At 37.0% G+C, this 13337-nt stretch overlaps 1 protein-coding gene across 5 annotated transcripts in view; it reads left to right on the top strand.

The window, feature by feature from the left end:
• LOC131438976 (potassium voltage-gated channel subfamily H member 6) overlaps positions 1-13337 on the top strand; it is a 422022-nt gene that overhangs the window by 152346 nt on the left and 256339 nt on the right. For 4 of the 5 annotated variants that reach the window (XM_058609424.1, XM_058609419.1, XM_058609421.1 and 1 more), the window contains exons 4-7: positions 2394-2531; positions 2596-2770; positions 2865-3033; positions 3086-3191. In XM_058609424.1, coding sequence (XP_058465407.1) covers positions 2394-2531; positions 2596-2770; positions 2865-3033; positions 3086-3191 — 588 coding nt within the window. The remainder of the gene's footprint in view (positions 1-2393; positions 2532-2595; positions 2771-2864; positions 3034-3085; positions 3192-13337) is intronic. The other variant, XM_058609420.1, reaches the window with a different exon arrangement.

The raw sequence follows: 13337 nt of genomic DNA, 5'->3' as shown, positions 1-13337 counted from the left end.
AACACGACGCTGTTTTTGAATGAAATTCAGCTTTTTTGGCACCAGCCGAGAAGCGACGCGTTTCAAACCCAAAACATCAGTTAAAATGTGTTTGGCTGATCCATAAGAGATGCCCAACAACAGGTCCCAGGTTGGCGGTTCAATGCATAGGACGCTGGTCTTACAAGCCAGTTGTCGTATGTTCGAGCCCCGACCTGGAAGGATTCTTAGTGTCAGTAGGATCCATAGTACTAGCCATGCAATGATTCTGTACACTAAGAATCGGCTGCGAAGTCTGTTGAAACAGAAAGGCCAAATTCCACAAAAAGGAATGTAATGCCAAGACTTTGCTTTTGTCGTGAATACGACTTACTTTACTATGGGGTGCCTTTTCAAAATTAGCCTTATGGAAGAATGGGCAGAACTTAATCGTAAATATCTCGACTTGTATTAATGGCAGCAACATAATTCTTTCACTCTTTCATCAAAAATATGGTCAGGAATTTAGGATAATGTTTTGAACAGTGTGAGATAACCACAAACAACTCAAAAATAAAGTTTTCTCAAAATTTTAAAATAAAGCGGAAAACTCTTTACTTTCGCTTGGGTTGTTTGCGCAAGGACGACGATTTTGAGGTAATCAGGCACATATCTTCAACTGAATGCGTATAAAAGGGGAACCGTGGTGAAAATCGATCATTTCTTCTTGTGCGTTGGAAGGAAGCGGACGTCGTGGGAATGATTTAGTCAACCAGCAGCTTCGGAGAATGCACTTTCTGCGTGATTAAAAACCTCAAACGCTCAGATCGCACTATCATTTGGACTTCAGTCGTCCGGTGGAGCAGTTGGCAATGAAAGCAGGCCTTTTGCGTGTTATAAGGCCTCAAACGCTTAGGTCGTGCTTTCATTTGCGAAAAATTAATCCCGTACAGCACTTTGATAGTATCTTTTACTAAAATATTGAAATCTGAAATGAAATAATCGACATCAAAATTCTCTAAGGTGCCATTTAGAATCATAATTTTATACCCAAAGAATTGTGCGAAATTTTACTGCACCATATTGTATACGGCCCATTTTTCAACCAGTTGTAGTTTGTAGTAAACTTTCTGCAGATATGCATATAAAATGCATAGCACCGACTCAGAAGTCATTCATTTTGAATTTGGCTGTCGTTGTCATCGTGTTAATTATGGTGCGATCGAAGAATCTCCAAGCAAAATACAAAGCTTATTACCGCAAGCGGAAGAAGCATCCGTAATATTTGTGTCTCAGAATGTTTAATGTAACTAATCTGTACTGTAGTTTAGGTGTTTCTTTTTAAATTTAGTAGTGTAAAAGGGCAAAACTTTCACAATTCACACAATCGATTAACTAAATGATATTCGGAAGTATAAAGAAAGAGTGTCAGTTTTATTCGTATTCGCGACATCCAGTTATGTCTCTGACATTACACAACTGTACTTTTTTTGCCCAACAACACAGCAATCTCTCTAATCGGTACACAACGATTTTGAAAATTTGACAGAATGTGTATAAAAGTGTTGCCAACGTTGAGAGAATAAAAGTTTACCGATTGGACAAGCGCGGGAATTTTAAATTGAAAATTCCGGTTCTTTTTTGATCATAAGGTATGAAACATATTAGAAAACTTGAATTTCGAGTCGTTTGTAATTATCTCATACTACTGAAAATTTTCCACAAATTGCTGATCATATCTACGAAGACGTGAACAAAAAACCATGTTGATACGTTAAAAAAAAACAAGAGATATTCACGATCAAAAACCTATCACTTACCCAAAGGATAAATTTTGAAAAGGTGCCCCTAAGTAAAGTAAAACGTATTCACGTCAAAAAGCCGAGGAAAGTATGTGAAAATTTTCTAATTAGAATCTATCAGACTTCAAGCCGATTATTCTCACTTCCGATTTTAAAATTTCAACAGACAATAAACTGTAATAGTTCCTTTGTAAACGTTTGTAGCCTTGAATAGGCTGATTTGTAGAATTTTCACGGTCGTTGTTCACTTTTCGGTGCATTTTGTTTCAGTGGAAACGACCAACAGCTGGATGACTCAATCGCTCGTTCGAAGCAAAATTGACTCTGCGAACGTCTCGCAGCAGAATTTCTCACAGTGCCGATTGAATCAATACTGAAGCAATTTTTGTGAAGGGATCGTTTTTTGCGTGATTTCATTTCTTCTGAACTTTTGATTAGTTGGAGAATTATCGATCAACCGTCAAGAGATGCCAATCGGAGCAATTTCGTATGCATTCTTTTTCTATTTTGTCCTCTGGTACATATATTGCCGATGTCTGGCCGACCACTTTTAACAAATTGTAACTCCGGAACCGGAGCTTAAGATCCAAATAAAAACTCAATAATAATCGAAACCATAATCTCTACTTTCAGGCATCAAATTCCTGTGCTCCGAGGTGATAGCCCCCATCCGCTCCGAGGTGGACGACATCTCACTGTTCATCATCAACTTCGAGGACCTGTCCAATCCGACCACCCCGGAGCTGCTCGAACCGGTCAAGCTGAGCAAATGTAAGTGGCACCGTAATGATCGCTTTTCGCCAAATTAAAACCACCCCCTATCCGAAATATGTAGGCTCAGTTCCGTTTCTTTCAGTTGACCGAGCGCGAGCTAGCTTTCGACAATCGTTCCGAATCGGACACATCGCCCTGCGCGATCGAGGTCTCCGGCTGGCCGGCTACCTGACACCACCGTCCGATGCCACCCAGGAGGAGGAGGAAGTGGGGAACAACAAAAGTGCCATCGAAAGGTATTGAAAGGTTGAATGTAGTTTAGGTTTTCTGTTTTTGTTTCGTTTTACTGTCAGTTTGTCAGTACCGATTCAACATATTATTCTTGCTTAGGGGGTTTTGTAGTGACAGGGTTAGCCAGACGACGGTACTCAAGGTGGAAACGAACATATGGACGCCGATGTCGACACCGGCGCTGACGAGGACGAAAGAGTTGGATGCAATGCAACCCGATATCGATACGCTCAGTGGACCAGGAGAAATTGTGATAACCTCGCCGATGGTAACTAACTTTGTAAACTCAAAACATGGTTTTATTTTTTGCGTACTCGTAGACGGTCAAACCGGAAGTGACACCCAGCGAGCTTCCAGCGTCCATCACCGACGTCAAACCAGAGTTTCAGCAAACCAAAAGTTTAGATTTTGATATGCAATCAAAACGTAGGTATAGTCGGACAAATTAGTCGCTTGCACTGAGCGTAATCCAAACAAAACAAAACAAAAAACCCCAAACACCACAAACACGCCATCTCTAACCACCATAACCTGTTGCTATTGTTCTTGATTTCAGTTGTACTTTTGAAGGTTTCGTTTTTGTTGGACCTCCTCCTACCCCTTATATTTATCTGCCCGCCGAATTGACGCACACACGTTCCGCACCGATGTGTGAATTTTGATTGAACTCTCAGTTTTAGAACTTTTAACCTCATTTTCTTTTTGTTTGGTTGGGTTTATTGGTTCGCCTGTTTCAGTTGAAAACTTCCCTTGATCAGAATGAGAAACCAAAAAAAAAAAATAATTATAAAAATGCCAGTAATTCTTCCCGATAACCATAACCAAAACTATATTTGCTGAAATAGCAAGTGAAACTGACAAGCTTTTCGTATGTATCTTTAGTGCTGCATTTTGGCAAACAAACGCCTAACAAATGTAATAAACTTTCTTATTTACTGTTCTTATTTGTGCTACCGTCGACTTTGTTGTCCCCGTTTGGTTAATTTTTTTTTCTTCTTTACGATGTGATATTTCCGTTTCCGTTCGTTCCGATATTGAATTGTTTTGTTTCCGTGTTATCGCTAATGATTGTGTAGCTTCGATGTTGTTTCCATTTGATTAATTACGTAATCCCCCGGTTGAAGTTCCCCCGCTCTCCATTCCAATGTACGAATGTACTTTCTGCACCAGTCTGTGTACGCATGCGAGAACATTTCCTGAGCATTTTGGGGTGTTTTCGATGGCAGTGCGTGTAAATGTGTGATCAACGTGTGTAGGGCCAAGCTTTTGATGGTTTGTAATTTTGTGTGTTCTTAAAGTTTTTGTTTCCGCCGAAAAAAAAACGTGTGTATCATGACCAATATTGCAAAAGTTGGTATTCATTGATTTTTGGTGCTTGATTTGCTCTTGTATTATAATTTTATTTTATGATATTATGGAAAGTATAAAACCTCCCTTGTCTTGAATTTTTTTATTGTTCAGCACTTATGAATAAGATCCAACCATGATCGTTTTAGCCATCACCAACTAGTGATCCTAACACCTAAAAAAATCGTACATCTGGCAACGTGATATAAAATTTGACACCGCTTGCATTTGCATTTCAGTTGTTTTTCAAAGAACATTGACAGCAAATAGAGAAAAACGTCAATGAATGTTTCGACCTTGGTTTTAAATCCTATTTTGAAATTATGGTATATTCTCAATTCAGATCAATCAATTTTTGATTAGTCGATGAACTGTTGGTGTATCTTCAGAAGGCATGCAAATTTTGCCTCTTTCCTTCTATATTCACTGAATAAATCAACATAAAAAGAGTTTGCTTTTTTTCGATTTGTTTACTTTTATGCTTCCTGTGTGAATAATGAAGTTACGTCCTTGCGCATTTTTCGTGAAATTGGCTGGTTTCTGCGACTAAGACAAATCTGCGGGTAATTTTATCGTCTCATTTACTGTTTCCAGTAGTAAAAGGTTCGGAAACCACCTAAAATAAAGGAAATAAAAAGTTTCGCCCTTCCTTACTATCCCTGTTTGTTGACATGGAACACGGAGGGCGAAACTAAACACGTAAACAAATGGATTGACAGTTTTGCTCTTTATAGTTCTTTGTATTACTAAGATTGAGATTTTTCTAGAATCAGAATTTTTGGGTGGAAGAAACTCGATTTGTTTACTTTTGTCGCCCTTCTTTGAAAAACATCTGATCTGTGTGCTATTGACTATTCCGCCGGCTTCCCGCTTGTGAGGAATTCTGGCAACCGGCTGCTGTCGAAATTGTCCAGGCGAAATTCCGTCATTATCTCGCCGTACGTGTTTTGTTTATTTTCCTCCTCTTTCTTTTTTCTTTTTATTTTGTTCGACTTCATTTGATATTCATCAACCCCGCATGTACGTACAAAAAACGAATCTTGAGACGAGGTAAATGAGATTGAAATATGGGTATGTTTGGTAGTGAGAAAGTAATGTTATTGGCAATAACATTTCCCATGATTAGTATATTGCCTAATACTTATTGCCTTTCATATGTATCTTTCATTGAAATAATAAAACCAAGACGCTTAAAATGTAGAACCGATTCAAAACGGTTCTGCCAATCTTGTATGACAGAAAAAACCGTTAATTTCCGCTAGGCGAAATTCTCTGCCGGAAACGGATGTTGCATTGTTGCCAGACTTTTGCCGGAATTCTGGCAGAATTCCGGCACAGATGGCTGGCAGACATAGCCAGCCGTCTGGGGGGAAATCTGCCCGCCGCGTACAAGCGGGATTGTTTTCCGATATTTACACGCTCTTTGAATATAACTCATGGTTTCAGTTGAGATTACTCGAATTCATAAACGGGATCAATTTGAATAAAATTTTCCCAGGCCATGAGTTCTCTCGCAATTATTCATACATCAAAGTAAGCGTTGAGTTTTCAAACATTTAAGTGCAACATACCGACAGTCCCACGACAAAAGGTCCTAACCGCAAACGACAGTTTCTCTTTGTTTACTTTTTCTTTCACGATTTACCGGATTGATTTTATATTTGTCGTCTTACTCTTCACAAAACTTTCAAGATAAAACTAAAAGCTTTCGATTTACATTGGAAACTTTCAAAAAGTTTCAGTAATTGCTCCGTATAAGGCAAAAGAGAAAGTAAACAAAGAGAGGCTCTCTTTGCAGTTAGGATCTGATTTCTAGCACCGAACTCTGGAATTCAATTTTAAGCCAGAATTCTGGATATGGTTTCTGGACCTGGATTCTGTATCTGATTTCTAGCACCGAGTTCTGAAACTGAATTCTAGACCTAAGTTCTGGAATTAAATTGTACTGAATTTTGGAACGGAACACAAATTTTGCTCCTGGCTCCAGAATCTAGTTTCTAAATTCAGATCCAGAATCCAGGCACAGAATCCAGATCTTAATCTCAGTTTCAGTTCCAGAATTCACGCATAGAATTTGATTCCAGACCTCTGACCTAGAATTGAATTCAGGACCTGGATTTGCGAACTGAATTCGAAAAAATTCTAGACCCGCATTCTGAAACTGATTTCAAAACCTGATATCTCAATGAAAATGTGATGCTATTTGATTGAGCCATATGACGACACACTTTACTTTTATGAGCTAAAATTTTTGAAGCACACTTAAAATGCCTTGAACTTGAAATGTTCAACTGTGTTGAGAAACATATTTCAAAAATGTGTCGATTTTTAGTAGTGTACCAAATAGTGAGTATACAATATTTGGAAGAATCATAATATAATTTAATGCTGTTTTCTTTCTGAATATAAACAAAACAGATGGATATACTTCAATTTTTACTTGACAAGCAAACAAACCCGAATATTGAAAAAAATATCACTTGCACACAAATACAAATGCAAGCGGTGCCAGATTTTTTGTTATTTATATCACGTTACCAGATCTACGATCTTTCTCTTCGTTGATCTCTACCTTTAGGATTACTAGTTCCAGCAAGTAAGGACTTCCCTTCAATTCGTAAAAAAATACACGTCAATTTATATTTATATCCCCATACGTTTTCACACATTCATGATCTGGAACTGGAACTTCCAGGTCCAGGATAAGTTATATGGTAGATATAAGTCTAACACCAGGATATGAACCCGAAAGAGTTATATATTAAGTGTAGATCTGGATCAGAGCCTGGAACTGGACTAGTTATTTGATAAGTCCTAGTTCAGGTACAGATCCATGGATCGATTCTGGAGCAGAATTCAGAACCTGAATTCTAAATTGAATTTCGGAATGGATTTTTTGGGTTCAAATCCAGTATCCAAGTCCAGATTTATAATTTAGTTTCAGAGTTCAGTTCCTGTTCCACAATTCTGAATTCTAGAACTGAACTGTGAAACAAAATTTTAGAACTTATTTCGGAATTCTAGACCAGCATTCTGGAATTGAATTCTGAATTTGATTTCTGGAGCGGAATTTTAATTTAGGTTCAAGAATCCAGGTTCAGAGTTCAATTTCGAGTCCAGATTCCAGACCTAGATTTTAGGTAGAGAATTTAGTTGCAAAGTTTCATTCCTGTTCCAGAGTTATAGGTTTCTGGGTCAGAATTCTAGAAATAAATTCTGAAACGGAATTTTAGAACTGATTTCTGAACCAGAATTCCAGAACTAATTCCTAGAACTAAATTCGGGACCAGTATTCTGAAACTGAATTCTGAACCTGAATTCTGGAGCTAAATGTTCGAACGGAATTCAGATTCAGGTTCAGGAATCTAGGCTCAAAGTTCAGTTCCTGTTCTAGGATTTAGGTTCAAAAATCAATTCTAGAATTTATGTCGAGAATTCAGTTCCAGAGCTCGTTGCTAGAAATTCAGGTCCCGAAACCATATACAGAATTCAGTTCCACAATTCAGGCTTAGAATTCTAAAATTGAATTCTGGAGGATTCTAGACCCGAATTCTAAAACTGAAATCTCGAATCGAATTGTGGAACTGAACCTGGATTCAGGTTAGGAACTAAGTTTACGTTACAGGATCCACTTTCAGAATTCTGGATCTTGATTTTGAAATTTTAGAAATGGATTCTGGATCTGAATTTCCGAACTTAATTTTAAACATGAATTCTACAACAAAATTTTGAACCTGGATTCTGGAACTGAGTTTTAGATTTGGTTCCAAAATCCAAGTCCAGAATTTATTTCTAGAATTCAGTGGCGTCTTCAAAAGTTCAACTTTAGAATACTTTTCCTAAATTCTATTTCAATAAGGGTTTTTTTTACTTGGTCCCTGGACCTAAGTTTTCTATCTGAGCTTTAGAACTGAATCGAAGTCTGGATTCTAGAATTAAATTTTAAAGCAGATTTATGGACTTGGTTCCAGAACCCAGGTTCAGAGTTTATTTCTAGAATTCAGCTCTGGACCTGAGACTCAGAATTACGTTTTGTAATTCAGATCCAGAACTCAGTTCCCGTATGCATCTTAAAAATTTAAATCCAGAATTCGGAAACTAAATTTCAATTCCAGGTCCAGTTTAAGAATTCAAGACCTTGATTCTTAAACTCTGGATCTGAAATCTGACTTTATATTTCCTGTCTCAATTCTGAACATGAATTTTATAACAGAATTAAATTCTGGAACAGACTACTGGATCTGGTTCCAAAATTCATTTCCAGAATTCGGTGACGGCTCTAAAATTCAAGTTCCAAGACTTTGGTCCTGATACCAAGTAACTGAAATAGAATTCTGGAAAAGAATTCTAAAGTTGAATTTTAGAGCCGCCACTTCTGGACTTTGGTTTTGGAGCTTCTGGACTTGAAATTTGGGAACTGAATCCGGAATCAAATATCGTATCTAAATTTGGGAACTGAGTTCTGGATCGAAAACATAAACCCGAATTTTGGAAAGTTCTAGATTGAAAACATAAACCCGAATTTTGGAATTTTGAATTTAGATTCTGAATTCAGTTCCAGTTATAGAACTCTGGACTTTAATTCTGGAACTAAATTCGGAACCGGGGATATAAATTGAATTTAAGAACGGAATTACGGACCTAGTCCAGATTCAGTTTCGATTCCAGAGCTCAGTACCAGAATTTAGGTTTTGAATTATGTTGCAGAGCTCTGGACTAGATTTCGGGGCCAGAATTCTAGATTAGAATTGTGAAACAAAATTATAGCACTAATTTCGGAAGCAGAATTCTAGTACGAATTTCCAAAGCTAAATTCGGGAATTGAAATCAAGAATTAAATTCGGGATCAATATTCTGGAGCTGAATTCTGGTCCAGGTTTTTGATGTTAAATTTTTGAACGGAGTTCTGTACAAGGTTCAAGAATCCAGGTACATGGTTCAATTCCGGTTTTAAAATTCAATTCTAGAAATCAAGTCTAGAATTTAGTGCTAGAAATCAGTTCCAGTTCCAGAACTCTTAACCAGGTTTATGGACTTGAATTGATTTCTGAATTTCAAAACTTAATTCTGAAAGTGAACGTGAATTCAAGAATAGTGTAAACTACTCCAACCTCAACTTTGGAACAGATTTCTAGACCTGGTTCTTAAATCTAGCACACAGATTCAGAGTCTAAACTTTGTACCAACTCAAAAATTCAGCTTTAGAATTCTTTTATAGAGTTCGCTATCAGTACCAGTATTCTAAACTTGCTTTGAATTCTAAAACTAAATTTTGAAACTGAATTCTAGAAAATAATTTTGAATTAATTGATTGAATTGAATTTCGGAACTGAATTTGAGTTCCAGAATCAAGTTCTATAATTTTGACCGTAGATTCGCAAATGAGTTCTACATCTTAAAGCAAAATTCTGAACTTGACTCCACAATCTAGTAGATCGGTTATATTTGCTGAAGTTTTACTAGTGTTACTGAGCTTCATTCTGAACATTTAGTTTCAGGATCAAGATCTAGATTCTGGAACTGAATTCTACATTTGAACGTTGGAACTTTATTCTAGAACTAGCTTCTGGATTGAATTTTAGTTCCAGAATACTGAGCTTGTCTCCAGAATTTAGTAAATCGGTAATATTTCCCGAAGTTCTGCTGCCATTCATGGTCTTGAGTATCTCCTGGGCGTTGTTCGCGGCATTCCATTCCCTTTCTGATGGCGGCAAGATGCCAAATCTTGCCAAAACAGAGGGTCTAAATTGTGTTGCTTTGAGAAAGAACTCAGGTCCAGAATTTAGTTCCAGAATTCAGTGTTAGAAATCAGATCCAGAAATCAATTCCAGTCCCAAAACTCTGGACTAGGTTTATGGACCTGAATTCTAGAATTCAAGAATCAAAACATGAATTGTGGACCCGAATTCTGGAACAGATTTCTGAACCTGAGTTCTCGAATTGAATTTTGGAAGTGAACCTGGACCTGGACTCTTGAATTGATCTCTGGACTTGGATTCTGCATCTGAATTTCAAAACTTATTTCTGAACGTGATTTCGAGAACAGTGTTCTGAACCTCAACTTTGGAACTGAGCTCTAGACCTGGTTGTAAAATCTAGAATTCAGATTCAGAACCCAAACTTGGAACCAACTCAAGAACTCAGCTTTAGAATTCGCTTTCAATTCCAGAATTCCAAACTTGCTTCCTAGACCTAAGTCCTGAAATTGAATTCTATAATTGAATTTTGAAACTGCATTCTAGAAATTAATTCTGGAATTGAATTTCTGAACTGAATTTTGGTTCCAGAATCAAGTTCTATAATTCTGAACCTAAATTCTGGAACTGAATTCTATATCTGAGTTTGAAAACTTAATTCTAGAACTATTTTCTGGACTAAATTTTAGAGTAGAACTCGGAATCTGCCTTCAGAATCCAGTAAATCGGTTATATTTGCTAAAGTTCTGTTGGTGTTGAAAAACTTAATTCTGAACACGAATTCCAGAGCAGTGTTCTGAACCTGGATTCTGGTGCTCAACTTTGGGCCTGAGTTCTAGACCTGGTTCTAAAATCTAAAATTTAGATCCAAAATCCAAACTTTGTGCCTACAGTGCCAACTCAAGAATTTAACTGTAGAATTCTTTTACAGAATTCTATTTCAATTCAAGAATTCTAAACTAAAGAATTCTGGTTTCTGGGCGCAAGTCCTGAAATTGAATTCTAGAACTGAATTTCGGAACTAAATTCTAGAAATGATTTCTCGAATTGAATTACGGAACTGAACTGAACTGAACTGAACTGGAACTGAGTTCTACATCCGAATTTCAGAACTTCATTCTGGAACTAATTTCTGGGCTAAATTTTAAAGCAGAACTCTGAACTTGGCTCCAGAATCCTGTAAATCAGCTGTATTTCTTAAAGTTCTACAGGCGCAAAAAAAATCATGGCATTCACTCTCTGGGCATAGTTGGCGGCATTCCATTGCCTTTCACATGACGGCAAGATGGTAAATCTTGCCAAAACAGAAGGCCCAAAGTGTGTCGCTTTAGGAAAGGTAGCAGACGATTTTTCAAATACTCTTGCTCATAAATTTTCTGGTTGATGGTTCCAGTTACGATGTAAAGTTTGATTTTTAAACCACAGAAACAGATTGTCCTCCCCACTGGATATTTCTTTAAAAATGGCGACAACCGGTGTTTGAAAATAACTGTCACCCTAACTCTTCCAGTTGAAGTGCAATATTTCTGACCAAGAATATTAAAATTAATGAATATTCTTACGCAATCGAACTTCGTCGGTAGCAGACAGATCTTCATGTACTGGTTTGGTGATCACCATTAGGAGTCAATTTCTTCTTTGGAAGCCAACAGTTCGGCTCGTATTTTTAACTAGATGCACGTTTGTAGACGACACTCCCAGCTTACTGGCGATTTCTCTCCTATCAAGTCTTCCTGCCTGTCGACAAACGTTCTTCGAACACTTTGATTACGTTGGTAACAGTTGATTTCGAAAAAATCAGTTACAGAATCTGATCTTTCTTGTAAATTTTTCTCATCCCACTGTAGGCAGCTGTCGTAGTTTACTTCTCCCTTTTTCAATTTTCTGGTAGATCGTTGTTTAGATTTCATTGCTGCTTGGTTCGAGTGGTATTTTTATCATCCCACAAAACTGACTCAACACTCAGTCGATGTCTTTCAACCAGAGAAACACGTTTACGGTGCTGAATTTGAAGAAACGTACTTTGATTTACTAATACGTACATCGTTGTCGTTGATTGGTCCAACCAATGATGCCATAGTCCACCTTTGCCAGTAGAATTATGCAAGTTAAATAACGGCTAGATGTGCCACAATTCTGGCAGAAGATTACCTAAGGAGACAAACGATTTAAAGTTCCATGACGACACTGTTTTCAATCGTATTGTGGTATTACCACCTTCCCACAAAACTGACACCTGCGACAGGTTTTTTTTGGAGAAAAACGATATCTATGAATCTGAGAAACACGAGTAGGCAAGGTATAGGAATTTACGAGCGCCATTTTTGAGATATTGCCACTTGAAAGACTTGTTTTCATATGAAAGTGTCTCATAATTATTGAGCCAGACAGCATTAAACTAGTTTTATAGCAATGAAAGCAGGGATGCCAGGTCATTTTTTTGAAAATCTGTGATCAAGCCAAAAACCTGTCTGTGAAAATCTGTGCCCGTTTCCCGTACCATAATAGCAGATCGAAATCAATTTGGTGAGCAAAAAAAAAAGGTCTCACTATCAACACGCTCTGTACCTTCTCCCTCAACCGCTGTGTACTTTTTGGCGCTAAACTGTGCTCGATTTCAAAATTCTGTGAAAATCTGTGATTTATTCCAAAATCTGTGAACATCTGTGATCATTTTCAGAAATCTGTGTCATTTTTAAAATCTGTGCAGAAAATTGAAAATCTGTGAAACACAGATTAATCTGTGAACCTGGCATCCCTGAATGAAAGATGCGCCCTTTTACACTCTTAATTTTTATTAGTTGTCATGAAAAATTATATAAAAATGTTACCGAATATATGGAAATCGTTTCAAAATTAAAACGGCTTGCAATACAGATAAAAACATCTTCCATGATGCTGTTCAAATTTGATTAATCTAAATTATTGCTGAAAAAAGTATTGCTCTATTGGCATCTTGTCGCAAAAATGAAATGTAGAGGCGCTACTTGTTTAGAGATGATACATTCAGCAAGAGCTGTCAAATTGGTAGAAAAATTTCCAATTACTCCACCTTTTCAACGATGAAAACGGGCAAATTCATTTGAAAAATCATAGTAGAAGTTGAAGAAAAAGTTTTTACTCTGAGGTGGTAATGTTATTGATCTTAGTTTATGCATTATTTAGTCAGAATAGAGCACTAAACTAGATTTGATACCATTTTTCAAATGCCTGGAAATAACAAATATAGTATCCAAAATAAATAGTACTCTATAGCTATACATTCTAGTACTCGAGAAATCAACATTACACTGGTTTCTGTTAAAAAAATTTTAATCCGAAAAAACTAATCTTCCCAATTTCATGCATTTCTGAAGATTTTCCATGTTTAATCGTAGTTTACACTAAAAAAAAGTAGTAGTAATCTCTTTGAAATCGATTTTCTTCTACTCCGAGTGTACTTTTATTGCTGATATCTATTTGTACTATTGAATAAACGATACAAATGTTGCAAATCACTACTGCCGATTTGAAAATTTCTGAAAATATC

The sequence above is a fragment of the Malaya genurostris genome, chromosome 3 (genome assembly GCF_030247185.1).
Source record: "Malaya genurostris strain Urasoe2022 chromosome 3, Malgen_1.1, whole genome shotgun sequence".
NCBI classification, from domain to species: domain Eukaryota; kingdom Metazoa; phylum Arthropoda; class Insecta; order Diptera; family Culicidae; genus Malaya; species Malaya genurostris.
This window is presented reverse-complemented; position numbering and strand designations above follow the sequence as displayed.